At 36.5% G+C, this 25,016-nt stretch overlaps 1 protein-coding gene across 1 annotated transcript in view; it reads left to right on the forward strand.

Annotated features, from left to right (window-relative positions):
• npr1a (natriuretic peptide receptor 1a) overlaps positions 1–25,016 on the forward strand; it is a 124,344-nt gene that overhangs the window by 93,597 nt on the left and 5,731 nt on the right. Inside the window, exons 8-19 of the mRNA XM_048201143.1 lie at positions 2,949–3,033; positions 7,003–7,123; positions 7,213–7,287; positions 9,851–9,928; positions 10,146–10,250; positions 12,270–12,341; positions 12,699–12,858; positions 12,930–13,085; positions 22,457–22,625; positions 23,250–23,396; positions 24,252–24,375; positions 24,485–24,553. Coding sequence (XP_048057100.1) covers positions 2,949–3,033; positions 7,003–7,123; positions 7,213–7,287; positions 9,851–9,928; positions 10,146–10,250; positions 12,270–12,341; positions 12,699–12,858; positions 12,930–13,085; positions 22,457–22,625; positions 23,250–23,396; positions 24,252–24,375; positions 24,485–24,553 — 1,361 coding nt within the window. The remainder of the gene's footprint in view (positions 1–2,948; positions 3,034–7,002; positions 7,124–7,212; positions 7,288–9,850; positions 9,929–10,145; positions 10,251–12,269; positions 12,342–12,698; positions 12,859–12,929; positions 13,086–22,456; positions 22,626–23,249; positions 23,397–24,251; positions 24,376–24,484; positions 24,554–25,016) is intronic.

Consider the following 25,016-nt stretch of genomic DNA (forward strand, 5'->3'; position numbering starts at 1 on the left):
ATTATAATTCAGTGTAATATTTTAAAGTAGAATCTGTGCAATCGGTTTTGAAATAAAGACTGTAGTGACCAGAACATGGATGCAAAAACTTTTAAGTGGGATGAAACGCTTGGAGTTAATGATTAACGTGAAAATTAAATCAAGGAATGTTTCATGTTGTTTTAATGCAGCTCTATAATCATTCTTAATTAAATTTAGGTTAATAACGGATCCAAAAAAAAACACACAGCAGTTGATCATTACTGTGAGAACTTCATTTGTTGTAACTCTGTGGTCTCATCAACTTTTAAAATGAATATGCTTGTGTATTTCTATGAAAGATTACACCAGACTTACTGTAATATGCTCGCTCTGGTAATGATCAACCATACCAATTTCTGTAATTTTATGGGATAAGATGGAAACCAACTAATAGCACAGAATTCATCAAATCCATCTAATACTTACTAAAGATTGTGTTGTTGTTTTCTAACCAAAATTGTCACTTCCTGGAGAATGATGTCATTAAGGACACAGACCCAAAAGGCTCATATCAAAATAGTGGAATTTTTTTCATGATTATGCTCACCAGGTCTGCAATTATTTAATCAAAAATACAGTAAAACTGTCACAATCACACCTTTTGGACTTCGTTTTCAGTTTGCACCATCTCCCTTAGTTTGTTGTCATAGTTATTAATTGATTAGTCATTTAGTTCAGCTGTGTTCACTCGTATTTAAGTTTGTCTTGCCTTGAGTTCTGTTACCTGAGTGTTATATTAAAGTAATTCTGATCCTTCATCATCTTCGTGTTCGTTCCTGCTACACATCGTGACAGAAGGCAAGACCTAGAAAAGGTTTGCGGTGTGTTTTTTGAAACCTTTATTTTGTTCGTTGGAGATTGTGTTTGTTTTTCTTTTCACAACCACCATGAATCTGCCAGCGGTACAGCTGTTGTGCCTTGAACAGAAGGACAGCTCATTCGAGGAACATATTGAGGAATTTCTCAGATTCGCCAATGAAACATCATTCCCAGACTACTGCTTATGTACCTTTCTGCTAGTCAGCCTGAACACCGCTACCAGAGCGCAGCTGTCTGGGGAAGGACCTCGAGTGAGCTTCATGGACTTCATAGAGTGGGTGCTGGTGTCCTGTAAATCCCCAGCCCCACTGAGTTCCCAGTGCCCAGCCAAAACCACTCTGACCGTGAGTTTTGGCAGCAGGAGCCCACCGTAGGCCATGAGAGGGACTTTGCAGTGATGCTCAAGCCAGCGCCAATGAGAGCGACCGAGCAGAACATCACCACAGAGCCTGAGAAACGCGGGTCTGACCAGGTATGGGAGCCGGCTGCACCATCTGTCACAGAGGGAGTGCTAATGGAATACTAGGGTATGGAAGTAAGCCCTGCCCACCCTCCTGCTACTGAGAGTGAGTTTTTCACAAGCACATGCGAGAACTGTTTTGATTTTGGAGAGGTTTCATTTTACTGCCTGTTTTACAACCATCTAAATCTGTCTGTTACATATCTCATTTTCTGGTCCTGCCCAACCTCCCTCTCACACCACCTCTCCAGAATGTCTTAGAGGCTTCTTTATTTTTTCTGGGATTTTGTATCGCTCTTCAAGCCCCTCTCCAGTCCCCAGCCACGCCTGCCACCCAGCTATCGCTGCCTCCCATCAGCCCTTCAGTTTCTCGTCAGCCTCCTCTCAGTGGTGTGGATCCACCTTAGTACTGCTGGGAGCCATCTCCTCCAGGCCATGAGGAACCTGTGGCTCCGCCTCCGGCCTCCACTCTCCCTCGACCCGTCGCCCTGGCTCCTACTTCCACCCTCAACATCAACAGTGACCATCAGGCATTCGGCCTTCCTAGTCTCCTTTGGGACGTCGGCTCCGCCTCCCGTGGATAGCTCTGCCTTCCCTCAGGCTCCACCTCCTCCCTCGGTCGCTCCAGCTCCACCTCCGCCCTCCGGATCCCTGCTTCCACCTCAGGGGTTTGTCGCTGCGGCTCCGTCACGGTCGCCCAGGCCATCGTGTCCCATTGCGTCATCTGCTCTCCGGCTGCGCGGTGGGCTCTTCTCTCTACGCCATCGTCACCTCCGGTTGTCCCCATAGTGGCGACTGTTACTACATCTCCATGGCTCCTCCCTCCTGTGACACTGCCGCGGGGCGCAGTCTCAGCTGTGGCCTGGATCAGTCACCATCCTCCTCTGTTCAAGGCCATCCCCTGGGTCACTCCTCCACCTACTCCACCCTGGACTATTCTGTTGAGCCCTCTCCCGGTCCCCGTATTCCACCTAAGCCTCCTCCATCCATCTCCCGGCACAGGGTCGTGCCTTTTCCACCCGGAACTCAACTCTCTTATGATTGCGCGTACGGCCGTTGCCGAAAGCCAATGATTATAGTTTAAAGTTTTAAATATGGATATTTTTCTTATAAAAAAACCCAATGCTTCTCTTCAGTAGGCATTTATTAACCCACAAGTCATATGGATTACTCTTATGATTTATGGATGCACTTTTTTGGAGCTTCGAAAACAATTCAATGCCATTACAAAGCTGAGAAGAGCCAGGATATTATTTAATATAACTCAGACTGTTTTCAGCTGAAAGAAGAAAGACATATTATGGCTTAAGAGTGAGTAAATTATAGGATCATTTTCATTGGGGTGAACTATTTCTTTAAGAGATGAAAAGATGAAATGTAATGCATAGTGGGAATGACCCATCTGATTTAGAATTAGTCCTTTGTCAAGAAAATGAAAAGGCCTACTTATCAACAGCCCTCATTGCACATTTGGATTGTCAATTTCATAAAGTTTTGTCTCATTGAAACGGATTTCAAAAACTGAGGAGGACAGAAAATATAATATGTATGAAATGATGCCAGCAGGTCAAATTACTTTACTTCTGTCTCTGTGAAATATAATGAAATTCAGATGAGTTGAGATTATGTTCTTGTTTTTTTTCCTCAGAGACGGTCACCATGCATCAGATGATCTCCATAGTGGTGTGCTTCATTTTTATCATCATCGTAACGGTCACAGTCTTCATATACAGGTCAGTTGAAAACTATGCAGATAAACACAGTGTCTATACTGAGAGCGAGCGACGTGACAAATTTAGAGCTCTTTTATAACAAGTGTGTTCTTGTTTTATCATGTCATTGGCCTGCAGTGTAGACATGGTGTAACACTACATGTCAGGTGTGCAAATACTGACCTTTGGGCGATCTGGGTCTGATATTATATCTCTCTGTCTGTCTTTCTTTCTGTCTTTCTCCTCCTCTATCTGTTCCTGATGTTTAATTAGGGAACTTACTGCCAGACCACGACAGACACAGATATAGCAACTCAGTCTACATCACCATGACTTCATCACTTTATTCGATATGTGACAATGTATCCAGTGACAATGAAATGCAAATGACTTCTGTTAAATTCATGCTGAGGATTACAGCCAATGATGGTTGTGCTTTATTAAAAAGTCAACGCAAAAAGTTTACGCTGATGTCCAAATATGCTGTAGATCAGTGATGTCCAGCTGTTAGCACATTCTATTACCTAACTTTTATTTTTAGTTGATTGCAATTATTTTTATATAATACTTGCATGGAAAATATAAAACAGAGATATTTGAACATTCAATTTAACATTTAAAAGCATTAAATTAATGGTACACATAGTATTACACTGTTTACAGTTGGAGTAAGGTCAGAGTTTTATGTCAAACTTGTTGCTTTCAGTTCTTGCATATGGAATAACAAGGTTCTGTGTGTTTAAAAAGAGAGCTGATGACTGGCATATGCCTCAGTCATATATATTCATAGAAATTATTACTTTAACATTAGGATGTATTATGACAGATGGACATTCAGCTTTCACCCAGCTGCTCAAACAGCTGTGCTTTCCAGAAGTATTTCAAAATTTTTGTTTGTTGTTTTTACCCTAATTTTATCCATTTTGTCTGATGGGTTAACAGAAAAAGTATTAAGAATTCAATAATGCCAATCAACAATATTCATTAAGTCAGAATATCAAGAGATTTCATAGAATGTGATTAGGGCTGTAACTAATGATCAGTTTGATGATCGATTGATTAATGATTTTTTTTTTTTTTTTTTTTTTTTTTTTTACGATTAATCTAATTATTTTCTGATCAGTCGATTATTCCTTTAGTTAACTTACCGTTACTTCTGTACGGAAGAGGATTAGGGCCAAGCAATAATAAAAAAATAAAACCATCTCGAGATTAAAGTTGTTAAATTTCGAGAAAAAACTCATTAAATTTCAAGAAAAAAGTCAAGATACAATGTTGAGAATAAACTCGTTAAATTATGAGAAAAAAAACTCGTTACATTTCGAGAAAAAAGTCGAGATAAAATGTTGAGAATAAAGTCATTAAATTACGAGAAAAAAGTCGTTAAATTACGAGAACAAATTCGTTAAATTATGAGAAAAATGTCGTTAAATTTCGAGAAAAAGGTCAAGATAAAATGTTGAGAATAAATGTATTAAATTATGAGAAAAATGTCATAATTTAACAAATTTGTTCTCATAATTTAACAACTTTTTTCTTGTAATTTAATGACTTTATTCTCAACATTTTATCTCGACTTTTTTTCTCATAATTTAACGAATTTGTTCTCATAATCTAACAACTTTTTTCTCGTAATTTAATGCCTTTATTCTCAACATTTTATCTTGACTTTTTTTCTCATAATTTAACGAATTTGTTCTTATAATCTAACAACTTTTTTCTCGTAATTTAATGACTTTATTCTCAACATTTTATCTCGACTTTTTTCTCGAAATTTAACACGTTTTTTTTCTCGTAATTTAACGAGTTTATTCTCAACATTTTATCTCGACTTTTTCTTGAAATTTAACGAGTTTTTTCTCGAAATTTAACAACTTTAATCTCAAGATGATTTAATTTTTTTATTATTGCTTGGCCCTAATCCTCTTCCGTACTTCTGCCATTAATCTTTAAACTTTTTATTCAAACATTTTCTCATAAAATACAAATAATAAAAAAAAAATACCAACATAAAAAATTTATAAATTGCCAAGAATTAAAAGGCATCTATCAGTAATACAAATGTCCACGATGGCTGCATTCATAGTCGCTTTTTGGGATTTACAGCAAGGTGTGAATCTTGAAATGTTTAGTTCATTCAGCAGATTTAAGTATCTTCTTGAATACATATCTGTATGAATGAACAGCTGAAGTCACAACCGCATTCAGTATCAAAAATGGCGATGTCCATAACATTGAGACGTCACAATCACAATTGACAGCGTGTTATTAAATAAACGAGTCCAATCGAGGCATGAGTTCATCCATCAGATATTTTAAACAATTAACCAACAAGGATTTTAAACAAACATCAAGTGCAGAGAGTATGTTTGAGCTGCACTTACTGCAGCTCCGAACTCAACTGCGGATGAACGCAAATAATTTCTCCGTCTCCATGAGTAAAATAAACCAGTCATGATTATACAGTTCACTCGCATTATATGACGTAGCAGACAAATAGTTCTTTAGTGCAGTTCCATTCATTCAGCGTGGGTTTGTCGAGAATGCGGAGTCCTTAAAATGTGCTGATATCAAGTTCGGTTGTAGAATGGGGCTGTCGTGCTCGTAAAATTACAAAATGCTGTATGAACGCAACCATATTAGTCGCCGTTGCCATACTAGCCATTAGCATCTGCTCTAGAGTTTTGTTTTGTGTGAAACCTGATGGAGGATTAGGGATGAACAGTGTGATGCATTCCAAGCAAATCAACATATTTATGTATGATACATATGATAGTAACCCACATATGAGTAACTAACAGTGAAAAACCAACAGTGTGTTATTGGCATTATGAAGACACAGATGGTTTATTCTTCAGGAATATCAATTCGGCTCTAGTAGATTTCTTCTCAAACAGCTCTCACTCACTCACTCACTCACTCAGTTGGAGACCCCTGCTTTAGACTGTCAGACATCTGTGCATTGATGATCTTCTGTTTCTGTCATTTTATCTACCTCTTTTTACAGCCACGTTTCTATGAATGCCAAATTCTCCAATGGGTCTCTCTACAATTACTCCGGCAGATGCTGTTCCTCACTTTCAAATTACAATGTCCAACTGCAGTGTACACACTTCCTTTGTAGAAAAATAATATGTTTTAATAAATTTAATAAATTAATAAACTTATTATTAAAGAGTCCAGTTGAACTTGTCCACTTTGACAAGTCCAGTTTTCTTTCCGGTGTTGATGTGGTCCCATTGAAACAGAGAGATTACATTGAAAAAAAAATAGTTTATGCCACAAAATTCTAATTTTGGTTTTAAGATTTACATAAAACCCCTGTAGATTTATTGTAAAATGTCTTTGACATGAATTGAAATGGTACAAACACAAATTATATTAATCCATGAAAAATTCTTTTTTATAAGTGGTCAACATGTAACACTACTAATCAAAGGGACAGTCTGTCAATGGAAAATGAAATTCATTCTTAATATCCTCTAGATATTTAGTGAGGCCTTATGTGAGATAAGCATGAAAATTAGTGTATTAGACGAGGTAAGTTTAACATGTCCATTGATGAATACAATTTTTTAGAAAACAACGCAGAAATTGTAGAATAACCCAAATATATATACAGACAATAAGATTGTGTTTCTTGTGCTCTGTGTTAATTCTATACATGTCTGCATGCTTCAGTCATTATATGATAATAATCCTGCAAATGCTGATAATGCTAATAATAAAACTCTTTGCCTCTTAAGGATTTTTTATCTATTATTACATGTAGAATTTCAATAGTGCTGACAGTGACACATATTGGTTTGTCTTATTTAACATTTATGACACAATATCTTTTATTTTGGGTCTGTTTGGCTCCTTTGTCTTTTTTATCCAATGTTTCCCCCATTGCATCCCATCTCTCATTGTCCCTCTCCTCTGCATATTTATACTCTTCTTTCTTTCTCTCTCTGTCTTTTTCTCTGTCTGTCACTCGGCGGGCATCAGGAAGCTGAAGCTGGAGAATGAATTGACCGCTCAGCTGTGGCGTGTGCACTGGGAAGACATCCAGATGAGTAACATGGAGAAGGTGCTGCGCAGAACCTGCAGCAAACTCACCATGTCATTGGTGAGGGGAAACACACTGTCATTTCCAATAGTTTCCAGTAGTTTGAGTAAATATACAATACTCATGTTTATTCCTCTTTCCACACACAGAGAGGCTCTAACTACGGCTCACTGCTGACAATGGATGGAAACTTCCAGATCTATGCCAAGACTGGCTACTACAAGGTATTAAAGATTTGGTGTTGAAGGGTGGATGGGCCACATGGGCCCATTAGGTTGCATTCGAATCTCATGATGTTTTTGTCTTTTATTGTAAACATTTATAAATAAAATGTGTAGTTGTTTCAAATGATTCATTTTAAGGATTTATACCTGATGTGCAAATGGAAATCCTCCCCAACACTCTCTAAATATGATTGAAAATCTGATAGTAAGCACTGGAAATTTAACAAGTGCTATTAAAAATTAACTTTAAGTTAGTATAACCAATATATCATATAACGTTGCATACCTGCGTATAAACCTACACTGAGTATCTTTCAAAGATTCTATGCCACTAACCTGATAAACCCAGCAATTAGCTCTTTCTCAAAAGCTCTCATAGTAGCAACCTGAGACACTTTAAACATGATTTTATTTCCCAATTGACTGATTAAGTCTGTGCACCTTGACTCACAGAAATTATATAGAAGTGAAGCGACCTGATTGGATGATTTTCAAAATCATGATACTGTGAAACTTTAATAGCCTTTGTCTTGTGAATAAGATGTGTGCTTAGTTGTTTTGAATATGCACATGTACTTCAAATCTTAAAAGCATATTTTATAAAAAAACTGTACTTGCATACAGTAAAATATTGATGAAAAAAGCCACTTTTGGTTTAGACATACATCTTCTCATGCTACTTGGACACGTCTTCAAATTTCACTTAAAATACTTCAAATAAAGTATACTGTTTCTGTAAAAAGCACTATTTTTTTAAAGGTGCCCTCGAATGAAAAATTGAATTTATCTTGGCATAGTCAAATGACAAGAGTTCAGTACATGGAAATGAAATACAGTGAGTCTCAAACTCCATTGTTTCCTCCTTCTTATATAAATCTCATTTGTTTAAAAGACCTCCGACGAACAGGCGAATCTCAACATAACACCGACTGTTACGTAACAGTCGGGGTGTACGCCTCCAATATTTGCATATGCCAGCCCATGTTCCCAACATTATGAAAGGCATTAGACAAGGGCAGCCAGTATTAACGTCTGCACAGGTGAATCATCAGACTAGGTAAGCAGGCAAGAACAATAGCGAAAAAGTCTTTCTAAATGTTTCGTTAGCATGTTGCTAATGTACTGTTAAATGTGGTTAAAGTTACCATCGTTTCTTACTGTATTCACAGAGACAAGAGCCGTCGCTGTTTTCATTATTAAACACTTGCAGTCTGTATAATTCATAAACACAACTTCATTCTTTATAAATCTCTCCAACAGTGTAGCATTAGCCGTTAGCCACGGAGCACAGCCTCAAATTCATTCAGAATCAATGTTAACAATATAACAGTATACAATACTCACATAATCCGCCGCATGCATGACGAACACTTTATAAAGATCCATTTGAGGGTTATATTAGCTGTGTAAACTTTGTTTATGCACTGTTCAAGGCAAGCGTGAGCTCCGTGGGCGGAGCATGAGAATTAAAGGGCCAGTAGCCCTGAATCGGCTCATTTATAATGATGCCCCAAAATAGGCAGTTAAAAAAATGAATTAAAAAAAATCTATTGGGTATTTTGAGCTGAAACTTCACAGACACATTCAGGGGACACCTTAGACTTATATTACATCTTTTTTTTTTTAAAGTTCTAGGGCACCTTTAAAGTATGGTAAAGTGTACTTCTTTTTCACAAGGGTTAAACTGAAATAAAAGACAGACTCACACACTATCAATGCTTACAAAAGTATCAATTTCTTGATACCCTCATCAGGTATATCCAGACAATTTTTTTATTTTTATTTTTCCTGAAGTGGCCCATTTGTTTGATGATGAGGATGTAATGATGTCACTGATTTTGATTGATAATTTATGGTTCTTTGCAGTGATTGGTCATTTGATTTTATATATGTTTGTGCTTTGAATAGTTTGTCTGGATATGCCCAATGAAGGTCATGGGACCAAAACGTTAAGGCAAAAAAAGAAATTTTGATACATTAGTAAACATTGATAGTGTGCGGGACTGTCTTTGTTTTTGATTTTTGACTTTTTTGGTCCTTTCTCCTACACATCTATCCATTACCTGCAGGTGTGCAAGTGTTTAGTGTTAAACTAAAAATACACAAAGAAGAGTCAAATTAGTAGGTTTATTATTTAGACTCTGCTCCGACCCATCCACTTCCATCTCTTCCTGTTTTGCTAATTACCGTTCTACCTGTGTGCTATTTTTTACACTTAAAAATAACATATCCTGCCTAGCAACAGAAGTGTCAAATAATGGAAGGGTTCGTCTTTAGTTCCTCCACAATACCTTCAGCTGGCCCAGGCTAATGGCCAGTTCTTCATCTGTTGAGCTAGATCCTCTTCAATTAAGCAGAACCCCTGAGGATGAGCGCTATTCATGTCCACATGTCATCATTTTCTCCATTAATTAGGCTGATGCTTAATTAATGCATTATGTTGCTCTTTTTTTCTCCTAAATGATGAGGCATTTTTTATCCGTCTCCAAAGCCCTCAGACTCTTTGCTAAGCCCATGACAGCAATAAGGGTGAAACTAATGTGTGTTGATGCCTCTTTTCCAGGGAAACATAACAGCCATTAAGTATGTCAACAAGAAACGCATTGAGCTCACCAGGAAAGTGCTGTTTGAACTCAAACATGTAAGTGTGCGTCCATGCCGTTTTGTGCTTTTTGCCAGGTGCCTTCATCATAATTAAGTTTATATGATGTTCTGGGAGATATTATTAGCTGGGGACTGATGGAAAAGGGGACTAAACAGCTCTCTCTCTCTCTCTCTCTCTCTCTCTCTTTGTCCACTACTCCTCATGTCGTCCTCCCTCCTCTTTTCCCTTCTGCTTGTTTCTCCTCCTATTATAGATGCGAGATGTTCAGAATGAGCACCTGACGCGCTTTATCGGGGCTTGTATCGACACACCCAACATCTGCATCCTTACTGAGTACTGCCCTCGAGGCAGCTTACAGGTGATCACTCGCACACACGACTGCTCTATACACTATAGATGTATTATAGACGGCTCATATTTATGCCACACTTTTTTTTACAACAACCAAGTCTCAACAATAAGCATTCCAATTTTTACTTACTTTGCCAACATTTTCACTGCAATGCATGCATAAATAAATACATTTTAAAGCTGCTGTTCGTAACTTTTTTTGGTTAAAAATGATCCAAAATCAATTTTTTTTTTTTAGCAAGTAAATAACCAGCCAGTGTTCAAAACTATCTCTTTACCTTAGCCCGATTCACAACGGTAAGCTTGTAATGATGTTTTATAGTTCGGGTGGTACTGGTGGGTTTTCGCAGGAAATTCGAGCATGTCGCCATTCCTCTTTGCGTCATTGCGTCACGTCTGTTTACATAAAGAACGAGTATATGGCATGTGAGGCGGACCATTTATAGCCGTTTCTCACAGCAGCTGCAATAATTAAACTTAACATTTTGATGGCAGATTGTATGGTATGACATATTAACATTAAAGATTAGACTGTACAGAAATTGAAATCTACAGGTAACGCTAATACACACTAAATACAAATTCTTAATTCATAACATGAATAATATGTAAGGATTATTCAATTCAATTTTATGGGATTTTAGTATTTATTGAAATGTGTAAAAATAAAAAAAAACAGGCTAAATATTTTTTTCCAGTTTCACTCTATATTTTTTATTAGTTTTGTTTTTTTCTTTTTTGCATTTTTTTCTATTTAGCTTTAATTTCTTTTTACCGTTTTTGTAATTGTAGTACTTCAACTTAAACTTATTTATCTCAATGATTTGCCATGGCAACATTTTTTTTACATTTATTTTACATTTATCATGTCATTTTACATTTACATTTATCGTGTCATGAACATCACTACAAAGTTGTAAATATGAGTGGGAAACTCCAGATTTTCAATGTTGTCAGTGAGAAAATGCTGAGAAAATGTTTTTGTTTGTTTGTTTTTTTATTTACAATAAAACTAAGTTGCATGGGAAAAAATACCATAGTATTATACAATTACGATAGAATATATAACAATTCATAAATGGAATAAAAACATAAATCAAGAACACACCCGATGCACATTCTTTATTCATCATTTTGTAAGAATAAAGTTTAAAAAAATCTTGTTACATTATATATAGAAAGGGCACATTGCCATCTTAACCACCGACCAAAGATATTTGAATGCACCTGACGTCAAAATTATGACTTCTTAAAAATATGAACTTCCTAGGAGTACTTGAAAGCACCATTAGAAGACTTTGCAAAATTGATTTAAAAAACTGATAGCCCCGCCCCCAAACTCATGCCAGTGTTGTTTTGTCAGACCACTCCAACAAACAGAGCAATATTTTGAAATCACCACAATAGTTATGTTTCCTTCACCCTGTTTTTATGTGCATTTTGAAGTATCGCATCAGAAACGAGTGATGGAAACGGCAAATTTCAGGAAAAAATCCCAAAAAAGTTTTTATGCTCGCTTGAGGTGGTTTTTGACTTGTGCAAAAAGAGTTAATGAGAATAATGGGAGATGGAAACGCATTAATAAATTCTGATGTAGCGAACATGAAACCCGTGTGACTAATCGACTATTTCTGCTGATGGTGTTTTATTTACTGTTGGTTACTAGGTTACCAATACCACCATCATTCACTCAAACAACTTGATGGAAGTGCACATAATTCGCATTTGTTTGATTTTTTTTTTTTTTTTTTTTTGCTTCACGTTTAGATGGAAACCCAGCTAGTGTTTACACTCTTCAAAAGTCAGCCTACAAATGACTTACTTATAGTTGTATCTGCACACATATAGTATACAAGTGTCTTACACTGACACACTTCAGCTATAAATATAATAACACATAACTGACATGATGTGAGTGTATATATTTAATTCCCATCAACTGTAATCTTTTTTTCAACTCTTCTCTCTACACGGATGCTCCCCATGTGCTACATGATGTATTTGTGTGTGTGTTTGTGACCTATAGGACCTCATGGAGAGTGAAGGAATCACTCTGGACTGGATGTTCCGCTATTCTCTGATCAATGACATCGTTAAGGTGAGCGTCTCTCCTTCTCCTTCCGCTTAATCTCAGAGGGAGAAGGAAAGAGAAAGATGTCGTGCTGGTTTAATGTTTCTTGTAAAAGAACACTAAAATATAACTGTTTGAATCTACTGTGAACTGCTTTAAATTTTTTAAAATACTGTTCTTGGTGTGACATTATGTTTGGATAAGACGTATGTAATTTGAAAGGGATTATGAGGATGTCAATTCCTTGACGGGCAAATTGTGACTCTGGAAAGCATATTGCAGTTGCAAGAGAGTCTGTAATTAATATTTTCGTGGTGTGGTGTTGGTAAATACGATGGATGCTGTCAGATGTCTTTGTAAGAGTGTCATCTTTTCACCACTCAGGGAATGGCGTTCCTTCACAACAGCGTCATTGTCTCCCATGGCAACCTGAAGTCTTCCAACTGCGTGGTGGACAGCCGCTTCGTGCTGAAGATCACAGATTATGGTCTGGAAACTTTCCGCAAGGAGAACAACTTGGAGGATGTGCATGCTTTCTATGCACGTGAGTACCGTGACAACACATAGATACAGAATGCGTGTGAAGAAGCCTGTTACATCAATGTTTGCATGTAGGCAAGCTGTGGACGGCCCCTGAGCTTCTGCGTGCCGACAACCCACCTGCATGTGGAACACAAAAGGGTGACGTCTACAGCTTTGGCATCATCCTGCAGGAACTCGCCCTGCTGAAGGGCGTCTTCTACCTGGAAGGCCCCTGTCTCAGCCCCAAAGGTCAGAGCTCACACACAATACTGTGAAGGTATAATCAACATGTTGTTGTTGTTGTTGTTGTTTTTTTATGTCCAGATCTGTTAGTTTATTCAAAAATACATTAAAATGCAATCCATACATATATTCACATGATGTGAATATACCTCTTCAGGCATGTTTTTAATTTCAGATTTTTTGGTGGCCTTAAAGACAGAAATATCAGGGCGATACATCTGTAATGATATAATATTATAGAAATGTCATGTGCTGCAACTCCCCAAATCAATGATATTTAATGATTTTAAAGGGGTCCTTGCTTTAACTTTTTTAACTTTAGTTAGTGTGTAATGTTGCTGTTTTTTGAGCATAAAGAACATCTGCAAAGTTACGATACTCAAAGTTCAATGCAAAGGGAGTTCAAGACAGAAATCGCTTTTTAAGGACATCAAACAGCCGGTAGGGACTACATCGAGCTTCTTCTCGGGTTAGTGACATCACTAACCCTAAAATTTACATAAACCCTGCCCCCGGGAACATGCAAGAAAAGGGGGCGAGGCCATGTTGGGCTGCTTTAGAGAAGAGGAAGAGTTGTTGTAGCAGAGTGTTGTTACCATACCGTCATTTTACGCCAGACTGCTTCACAAACGAGGGTCAATTCAATGCTGGATTTGAACAAAAGATTAACCCTCTACTGCACACATGTTGATGGCACATGAAAAAAAATATTCCACATCATTTTTTGGTTCATTTGGGAACATTTTATTGATAAAACATGTTTTTGACCCCCAACCCTCTCCCAACCCCAAAATATTTTTTCGTTGGGCAACGTTGTGCAACAATGGTATATAGGGATGCACCGATCCGATATTCAGATCGGTATCGGCGCCGATACTGCCATTTTTGCCGGATCGGGTATCGGCCGGACGGGACCGATCCAAAATCCGATATTGTGCGTGTACTATTCTGTTGTTGTTAAGCTCTACAAAAGGCACAAACACATTAAAAAGCACCATAAAGTTTCTGTGCACTATATTCCAAGTGTTCTGAAGCCATTCCATAGTTTAATTTGAGGTACAGATTAATATTTTAGTTGTTAAATTAAAGTTCATGTAAAGGCCTCCCTCCGCTGCGGCTGTCAGTCATTCTCCATTCAGCATTCAGACTGCGTGTCGCGTTCAGTTACGACAGTCAACACAATGAAACTCTCTCCAAGATGAATCAATGTTTCTATTATTATACTTAATCAAGATACCGGTAATACAATACGCATCAATATTTCTTCACTTTGTGCTTTGAACTTTTCACTGCGGAGCGCTGCCGCTGCGCGCTGATTCCATGGTGCTTCAAGCACATCATTCTGCACACGGTATACGCATAAAAGCGCTTTGTGCCGCTCTGTATGGGAGCCGTTCATATTATAATATTTTTGCGCAATGAAAGATTGTTTAATAGCATTTTTTTTTGTTCTGTCCTATCTATCATATGTTGCTGCATCATTTTAATTTTTATATTTTAATTATAAGACATTTAATAGCTTCTGATTTCGTCCACATTTTCATATGTATTCACAAACGTATAAGATAAACAAATAGGCATAGGCTATGCAATTATTTATATTATGAAAAGAAAGTATTATGAAAAGTTAAAGTCTGCGTCACTTTTCAGTTTTCATCTTACATCTCATCTCAACACTTTTTGAGGATCGTGAGTGAACGTGATCATCTCTTCTTCTTTACTACTTTACAGAAGGAAATAAACATGAATGAAAATCAAAAAATATGTTGAAAGTTGCAGTAGCTTACCGAAATCTGTATCACGTCAGTTCAATCAGTGTTGTAAACAATGTCACGTAGGAAAAGCCATTCATTGACCATAAACTTAGTCAGCAACAACAAAAATAAAAACTATTTAAAACAAAACGGATTAGAAACTTTATGTAAGCATAAGTATTATAATATAATATATAATAAAATGGACAAACTGGGTGTGTGTAATCAAAGGCATCGTTTTCATTTTATTCTGGAGACTGAACTCGCGCTCTGCTGCCACACTGGAGCACACTCACCACCTACTGGACAGGGGTGGGAATTACAGTTAAGTTACATCAGCCTCAGTAATCTGTCAAAATGACGGACAGGCTGCAGATTTTTTCCGTCACCGCTAAAAAAAATTCCATCAATGACGGAAAATTCTCGGTTAACCCGACCTTTGAGATTATATATTATATACACGCCACACTACCGCTGGTGACACTCCACGACCGCGGTGGCGCGGTTGTCATGCCGACCGTCACAGCCCTAAGTGAGGCATACAGTTTATTAGGTAATTTAGCGCTTTTCTTATTACTTGAAGATCGGATCGGATCGGTATCGGCCGATACTGAATCCCAGGTATCGGGATCGGTATCGGAAGTGAAAAAGGCGGATCGGTGCATCCCTAGAATCATAGAGAAAGACAATGCTCAGAGAGGATGTTTTTTTTTTTTTTCTTTTCAAAAAAGTCAAGAAAAAACACTTGAAAGACATTGATATTTTGGATTTGATACATGCATAGGTTTGTATCATGTAGTGTGTCATGTCATAATGTACTTCATGTACTAAGATTTCACTCCGTATGAAACTTCAAAAAGCATTTTTGTACATCAATTTAGGTGTTCCTGCACACCCAGGAACCCTGCATCTTCTCTTCTTATAACTCATTATTGTCAATGTGAGGTATTGTCCAAAATATCCTCGAAAAGTACCCCTTATCGCACAACGAAAGAAAAACAAAATTTCTGAACATGCAAAAAAAAAAAAAAAAAAAAAAACCTTCATAGAACCTGACAAAAGGCTTCTCTACACCTTCATACACACATTTTTTGTACAGTTCATGTCATTTTAAATAAGACTACTAAAGCAAATAATCTTGCCTTCTCCTCATACCATGTGCTCCTGTGACCATGTGTCAGAACAGGATGTCCCACCTTCAAATGGTGCTTGATAGTGACTCCCACACCTTACTGGACTGTTCTTTGGTACTTCCTCAACCTTTGGTTATAATCATTTAAAGAAAAATGTACTAAACATAGGGCTTAAGAAAACTTTCTGTTGCCTGAGGGCAACGTTGTGTTGTAGAGGGTTAACATGACAGCACATGCTAGTCAATTAGATGAATCTCCACAGCAACTACATAAATGTATCCACTAACCATTCAGAAGCATCCAGATGCATTCTATACGTAGTAACTTTTTTTCTGAGTCTCTCCATCAGTGCATGACTCCAGTTTGAACAATGTAACGCTGAACACCGTCACTGACTATCGTCATTTTGGCTGCGTGAGATTCTCCAGCTTTGTTGTTGTTAAAGCTCCATCCTCTTCTGGAGGATGCTCAGCAGCTCATTTGCATTTAAAGGGACAGACACAGAAAACTGCATGTTTTTGCTCACACCTAAATAGGGGCAAATTTGACAAGCTATAATGAATGATCTGTGGGGTATTTTGAGCTGAAACTTCACAGACACATCCTGGGGACACCAGAGACTTATATTACATCTTGTGAAAAGGGGCATAATAGGTCCCTTTTAATATATATATTAATATATATGTGAATGAATAAATAAAGAAATGGTTAGAAAAAAAATGTAACTGAAACTTTCAAAACCATATGATACCAAACAGTGTTATTTTAGTAAATATACTATTATAGTATTTATTTATATTTTTAATTAGGTAGATTTTTACTGATAGATTTTCAGTTTTCATTTTAATTTTATTTTAAAGGTGCCATCGAATGTTTTTTTACAAGATGTAATATAAGTCTAAGGTGTCCCCTGAACGTGTCTGTGAAGTTTCAGCTCAAAATACCCCATAGATTTTTTTTAATTAATTTTTGTAACTGCCTATTTTGGGGCATAATTAGAAATGCGGCGATTCAGGTTGCGGTCCCTTTAAATCGCCTTGCCTTAAACAGTGCATAAACAAAGTTTACACAGCTAATATAACCCTCAAAATGGATCTTTACAAAGTGTTCGGCATGTATGCGGCGGATTATGTGAGTATTGTATACTGTTATATTGTTTACATTTGATTCTGAATGAATTTGAGGCTGTGATCCATGGCTAACGGCTAATGCTACACTGTTGGAGAGATTTATAAAGAATGAAGTTGTGTTTATGAATTATACAGACTGCAAGTGTTTAATATTGAAAATAGCGACGGCTCTCTTGTCTCCGTGAATACAGTAATAAATTATGGTAACTTTAACCACATTTAACAGTACATTAGCAACATGCTAACGAAACATTTACAAAGACAGTTTATAAATATCACTAAAAATATCATGTTATCATGGATCATGTCAGTTATTATTGCTCCATCTGCCATTTTTCGCTGTTTTCCTTGCTTGCTTACCTAGTCTGATGATTCAGCTGTGCACATCCAGACGTTCTGCCCTTGTGTAATGCCTCGATCACGGGCTGGCATATGCAAATATTGGGGGCATACACCCCGACTGTTACGTAACAGTCGGTGTTATGTTGAGATTCGCCTGTTCTTCTGAGGTCTTTTAAACAAATGAGATTTATATAAGAAGGAGGAAACAATGAAGTTTGAGACTCACTGTATGTCTTTTCCATGTACTGAACTCTTGTTATTTGACTATAGCAAGATAAATTCAATTTTTAATTCTAGGGCACCTTTAAAGCTGCAGTCCATGATTTTTCCTCTTTGTCACCATCTCTTGTTTGAAACCTGCAATTGCAGTCATATGCGGAACAGTTATCTGTACATACGTTGTGCCTCGGCACAGCTCATCAGCGCGGATTAATCTAATGCTTGCTGTCAATCATCGCACCGATGTGGATACTGAACTTCAGAATCACAGATTCGATGTCTTGAAAGTATGACCAATATAAGAATTTTCACTGGAAAATATAATCTGAACAAGTAAGTAACATGTCTGCCACTTTTGTTCTGACCAACTGAGGAAAAAAGCATTAGGCCTACAATAAATTATAAATTGCGCTGCCAATGATGATAAAATCTAAGGATAGCTTAGCTCGGATCACGTCAAACCGTGCAAATTATGATTACTGTTGTTCTCAAATCATTAATGTTAACAACATCAGCATTACTATGACTATGTGTATATTAGCGTTACCTGTAGATTTCAATTTCTGTATCCACTCCACAGTCCAAAGTCTTTTGCTTTTTGAATACGGGTCACTGATGATTGTCATTTGGATCTTTTTGGATTACAATCCACCATCAAAATGATATACGTTTAATTATTTCAGCTGCTGTGAGAAAAGGCTATAAATGATCCACTACCAGCAGCATCCTCACGTAATACAACCGACTGGCCTGGACTCCTTCCTTTCTGTTTACGGACGTGACGTAATGACGCACAGACGAACTGCTGCATGCTGAATGGAAATTCCCGTGGAAATCCACCATGTCGCTCTTATTATAAAACATTATTACAAGCTTACCGTTGTGAATCGAGCTAAGATAATGAGATAGTTTTGAACACTGGCTGGTTATGTACTTGCTCAGAAATTGATTTTGGATAATTTTTAACCAAAAAAAGTTACGGACTGCAGCTTTAAGTTTTAGTCATTTTGTTGTTTTTGTCATTTTTATCTTTTTTTTTTTTTACATTTCAATATAACAATTCATATAAATCATTTTCATTTCAGTTTAAGTTTTAGTCATTTTTATACTTAAACTTGTTTATTCCAGTTAGATGCCAATGAAACATTTTTAATTTAAGTTTAAGATTTATGTAATATTTATTATTTGTTTGATTTTATTTCAGCAATATTTCAATTACTGAAATTATTTTTAATAATGTTAGTTTTCATTTCAGTCAAGTTAGTAAAAACCAACATGAATGAGTACGTCTAAGAACTTGGCACATGTTACATTTGGCACACTATACACCATCTTTATCACAGACACTCTTATTTATGCACTCAGTGCTATAGGTTTGCTGTGACTGATGTCATTGGTGCTTGCGTATTTTGTGGAAAATTAATTAATATAATAAAAAATAATTCATGACAGAATTTTCATATTTGGGTGAATTTTCCCTTTTAGCTACAGACTTGCAGATGAGAGTGCTTTCTCATTTAGTGCTTTGATGTGAATCAAAACGGCATTAAATAAAATGTGTTAAGACAGATAACGCAGCTAATTACACTGATAACACCGGTCACTTTTCCATTCCATGTCATCTGTGCGTCTACATTCACCTCACCTCTCTCTCTCTCTCTCTCTCTCTCTTGCTCACTCACTTTGTCAGCAAGATGAAAATAGCTTTCCAAAAGCCAAAGTCCAATTTGCCAAAGCATTAATAACAGGGGCCTAAAAAGTCTTTGCACACTTAAAATGTCATTGCATTAGATATCAAATCAAGTGGCATTTATTTTAAAGAAAGGTAACACCAGCACACTTGGGTTTTAAATAAAACACCAGTTGATTAAAAGTCATTGTAAAAATGGCTCAAAAAAGTGAAGTTGGTTCTGAGAAAAGTTTTAGCAGCATTTCTACTACTGTTTTTTTTTTTTTTTTTTTTTTTATGCCAATATATACACACGCTCACATTAATACATGCAACAAAGATATTGTTTATAAGTTATGCTGCATTTAAAGGTTTAGTACTATCCTGGTCACTTTCAGCAGTGACAGTAACTGTCTCTGTTGCTTTCTTTATTTTACATGTTTTGGGATGGGAAGCCTATGTTCTGTGTCCTATTTACATTCTGTCAGTTTCAGTATTATTTATGCACAGAGACATGGACACAAACACACATTCACATGAACTCCGCGATGTCACTCGTACTCATAAACAGATCACCACACACATACCAGTGGCTGCATTAAAGAGAGAAAACAAAACATGAGCGGCATATCTGGAGCACTGCCAGCTCTCTATGAGAACAATAGGAGTCAAAGACCGCAAAGACAGAGACACTGGCATTAACAGTTTGCACAGTCAGACTGATAGATAGATACATACAGTACATACATACAAGTAGCAAAAATAAATTATTAATAATAACCCTTATGAAAAAGAAGTACATTTTAGCATAATTTTAATAACAGTACTTAACTCTTAAAGGGTTAGTTCATCCCAAAAATGAAAATTCTGTCATTAATTACTCACCCTCGTGTCCTTCCACACCCGTAAGACCTTCGTTCATCTTCGGAACACAAATTAAGATATTTTTGATCAAATCCGATTCGCTCGGTAAGGCCTGCATCAGCAACAATAACACTCCCTTTGTCAATGCCCAGAAAGCTACTAAAAACATATTTAAAACAGTTCATGTGACTACAGTGGTTCAACTTTAATATTATAAAGCAACGAGAATACTTTCTGTGCACCAAAAATAACAAAATAGCGACTTAATTCCACAATATCTAGTGATGGGCGATTTCAAAACACTGCTTCATGAAGATTCGAAGCCTTAGAAATCATTTGTTTTGAATCAGTGGTTCAGAGCGCCAAAATCCCATGATTTCAGTAAATAAGGCTTTGTTACGTCATAAGTGTTTTGAAACTTCAATAGTTCACATGACTTTGGCAGTTTGATACATGCTCCAAACCACTGACTTGAAACAAAAGATTCGTAAAGCTTCAGAGCTTCATGAAGCAGAGTTTTGAAATAGCCCTTCACTAGATATTGTTGAATAAGGTCGCTATTTTGTTATTTTTGGCGAACAAAAAGTATTTTTGTCGTTTTATAATATTGAACTAACCCTTTAACTAATACAAAATAAATAGAGTTTAAAATAATATACTGTTTTAAGACATTTAATTGCAGGTTAATTTTAAATATATTAAATGCAGTTAGTTAAACTTTTAGAGTGCTTTCGGCCCCTTTAAGTAGGACTTAAATTAATTTTTATGTGTAATTTTATAATTACTTCTAAAAACTTTTAATTTGACGTTGTTACAAAGTCCAATTTTAAAAGTGTAAGAACAACAAGTAAGTGTGTTGAAAAACATAGTCATGAAAGTGTACTAAGTAATAAGGCCTTGTAGTTAATTAATATTATATTGTTTGCAAGTACAGTTTTTTAAAAACATACTTCAAAGTTTTGAAGTACACTACAAGTGCACATTCAGTAAAATTAAGCAAAGTTCTTTTTCACAAGGGAACATTGGCAATAGTTATACAATTTAAGACACCAATAAATAATTAAGTGTTTAAAAGGTGCCATCGAATTGAAAATTGAATTTACCTCAGCATAGTTGAATAACAAGTGTTCAGTACATGGAAATGACATACAGTGAGTCTCAAACTCCATTGTTTCCTCCTTCTTATATAAATCTCATTTGTTTAAAAGACCTCTGAAGAACAGGCGAATCTCAACATAACACCGACTGTTACGTAACAGTCGGGATCATTATGTACGCCCCCAATATTTGCATATGCCAGCTCATGTTCAAGGCATTACACAAGGGCAGCCAGTATTAACGTCTGGATCTGTGCACAGCTGAATCATTAGACTAGGTAAGCAAGCAAGGACAACAGCGAAAAATGGCAGATGGAGCAATAATAACTGACATGATCCATGATTACATGATATTTTTAGTGATATTTGTGAATTGTCTTTCTAAATGTTTCGTTAGCATGTTGCTAATGTACTGTTAAATGTGGTTAAAGTTACCATCGTTTCTTACTGTATTCACGGAGACAAGAGAGCCGTCGCTATTTTCGCTGTATAATTCATAAACACAACTTCATTCTTTATAAATCTCTCCAACAGTGTAGCATTAGCCGTTAGCCACGGAGCACCATCAAACTCATTCAAAACCAAATGTAAACATCCAAATAAATACCATACTTACACGATTAGACATGCTGCATGACAAACACTTTGTAAAGATCCATTTTGAGGGTTATATTAGCTGTGTGAACTTTGTTTATGCAATGATAGAGTTGAGAGCTCGGGAGGGGGCGGAGAGCGCGAGCAATTAAAGGGGCAGCAGCCCTGAATCGGCGCATTTCTAATTATGCCTCAAAATAGGCAGTTAAAAAAATTTATTAAAAAAAATGTAAGAAGGTCGTGACAGCATTGTGACAGCATTGTGACAGCATTGTGTCATCATCACTCGCGTTGATTGCTGTGAAGACATTTGTTAAGTCCAAGGTCTTCTCAAAACCTGTGAATGACACTTTCATCTCTTTTACTTTCTTTTTCTCACATATTTGCTCTCTGCCTGTCTCTGTCTCTTTTTTTCTCACACCAGCAGGGAGTCATATCACTCTCACTGTTTTTCTGTGAAATTTGATGTTCTAACTCTATATTTTAATCTGTGTTATTTCCTGTGTGGTAGAGTGTTGTGTAACTCATTTTCCAGAGAATGTTTATTTACATGCTGTCTGTAACTTGTGGTTTAGAGATCATAGAGCGTGTGGTGGAGGGCCGGTGGCCGTACCTGCGTCCGCTGCTGTGTCCTCAGAGCCACAGCGATGAGATGGGACAGCTGATGCAGCGCTGCTGGTCAGAAGATGTCAACGAGAGGCCAGATTTCAACCAGATTAAAGTACTGCTCCGCAAGAATAACCGGTACCTGAAACACAAATCATCTCATAAACAAATGACTTGACAAATTGACAAAAAAAAAAAATTCAACATCAAGGTTTTTGGTTGAAATTTACTGTGTATATTCTTAGATAATGTAACTGGTCACTGTTTATTTTACACTTTTTATCATTTTAACTCATCCTGTAGCTCAGTTTATCTAAAAAGTTATTTAAAAATGAGGGAAACTTAAAGGGACTGTTCACCCAAACATGAAATTTCTATCATCATTTACTCCCCCTCAAAAAAAAAAAATATTTTGAAGAATGTTGGTAACCAGACAGTTGATGGTAGCCATTGACTTCTATAGTATGGAAGGAATGGCCCACTTTTTCACATTTTACGCACTGATTTTTGGAGAAAAATTTGTGGAATTCTGTGGGATGTTTTTTAAGAATGGTAAAATGCGTCAAACAAATTAAAATAGTCAATCAAATTAAAATAATATTTCTTAATTTATTAATCATTATATATGAAATTAATTTTGTGTATCTTTTTTTTCTTTTTTTGTGGAAATCTGCATGCACGGCCCATACTGCCCATGCTGCAGTGATCAGACACACATTCACATCTCTTGTCTCTGTCTCACCTTCTCTGTTTTGGCCTCAGTGGATATGGTTCCAACATCCTGGATAACCTCCTGTCCCGTATGGAGCAGTATGCCAATAACCTGGAGGAGTTGGTGGAGGAGAGGACGCAGGCATACCATGAGGAGAAACGTAAAGCTGAAGCTCTGCTCTATCAGATCCTCCCACAGTGAGTCCCACACAAATCATTCATATTTATAAATGATTTTTATTCCTGTTTATTTCTGCTTTTAGTTTTGGAAGCATCACCAATACCTGATGTGACACTTTATTTCATTTGAACTGATTCTTTATAATGGTTTGTTCAAACCGATTTGCAAAGCGTTTGTAAATCACACAACTAAAAGTATGAGATTTTTTTTTTTAGGGTAATTTATGCTTTTATGCATCAAGGATGCATTTAATTAATCAAAAGTTGCATTAAAGGCATTTATAATGATACAAAAGTTTTCAAATTTTTAACTTAATAATCAAAGAATCCTGAAAAAAAATATCTATTATGGTTTCTACAAAAATATTAAGTAGCAAAACATTGCTAGTTTTCAACATTGATAATATTAAGAAATGTTTCTTGAGTAGTAAATCAGTATATTAGAATGATTTCTGAAGGATCATGTGACACTCAAGACTGGAGTAATGATGCTGAAAATTCACATCACAGGAAAAAATACATTTGAAAATATAATGAAATAGAAAACAGTTATAATAAATTGTAATAATATTTCGCAATATTACTGTTTCTACTGTATTGAAACTTGCCGACCCAATACTTTTGAACAGTGGTGTTTGTAAAAACTAAAAGTGAGATGTGTCATTCTAATGCAACATTTATTCACAAAAAATTGAACTGTTTATTTGGATGATTCATACAAATTGATGTGCACAGATTTTATAGAACATAAAAAAGAGAACAAGCGACAGTCTGTAGTGGGGTCTAAAAGTCTTTTGGCCTTTTTTTGTCAGTTGAATTCATTTTATCACTGGCATGAGGCTGTCTCATTGTGTGTGTGTCTCATTGTTTCAGCTCAGTGGCTGAGCAGCTGAAGCGAGGAGAGATGGTGCAGGCAGAAGCCTTTGACTCTGTCACAATCTACTTCAGTGACATTGTGGGCTTCACCGCATTATCAGCTGAGAGCACACCAATGCAGGTCAGTAAACACTCCTCAAGGAGATGCACGGAAATAATTATAGGCTAATTTTGTAGTTTAGTATTGAGTTAAAATAGATTATCTATTTGTCGATTTGTACATGCCACAGGTGGTGACGCTGCTGAATGATCTCTACACTTGCTTTGATGCAATCATCGACAATTTTGATGTGTACAAGGTAATTCCAGACAGTCATTACATTCAACGTCTGTTCAACGACATGAGTGCTCGATTAGTTCAAGTGGCTTAGATGCATCTTACAATCAGTGAGCCGACCCTTGTGAAAAAGTAGTATACTTTTTTATACTTTTAAAAAGAGTACTTATTACATAAATGATATACTTTAAATGAATATACTTAAAGTCTGCATAATTAAAGTTGCGACCAACTTTACTCCAGTATTTTAATGGGTTTTTTTGAGTGAAAATATAGGGCGTGACTTGTTTTTTCCACTGGGAATTGATTGGATATAGAAAAGTAAGTGTTCCATTCACCTTGATGTCAAAGCTCGCAGCAGACTGACATTTGAAGGGGATGTCCTACACAAGCCGTCAAACTGACGTCATCAGAGAAGGCCATTCCAGAGGGGAAATACATTTTCAGATATTGATTAAAGATTACAAAGATTTTTTGTGAATTAA

Source organism: Megalobrama amblycephala, linkage group LG9 (assembly GCF_018812025.1).
Source record: "Megalobrama amblycephala isolate DHTTF-2021 linkage group LG9, ASM1881202v1, whole genome shotgun sequence".
Classification (NCBI taxonomy): domain Eukaryota; kingdom Metazoa; phylum Chordata; class Actinopteri; order Cypriniformes; family Xenocyprididae; genus Megalobrama; species Megalobrama amblycephala.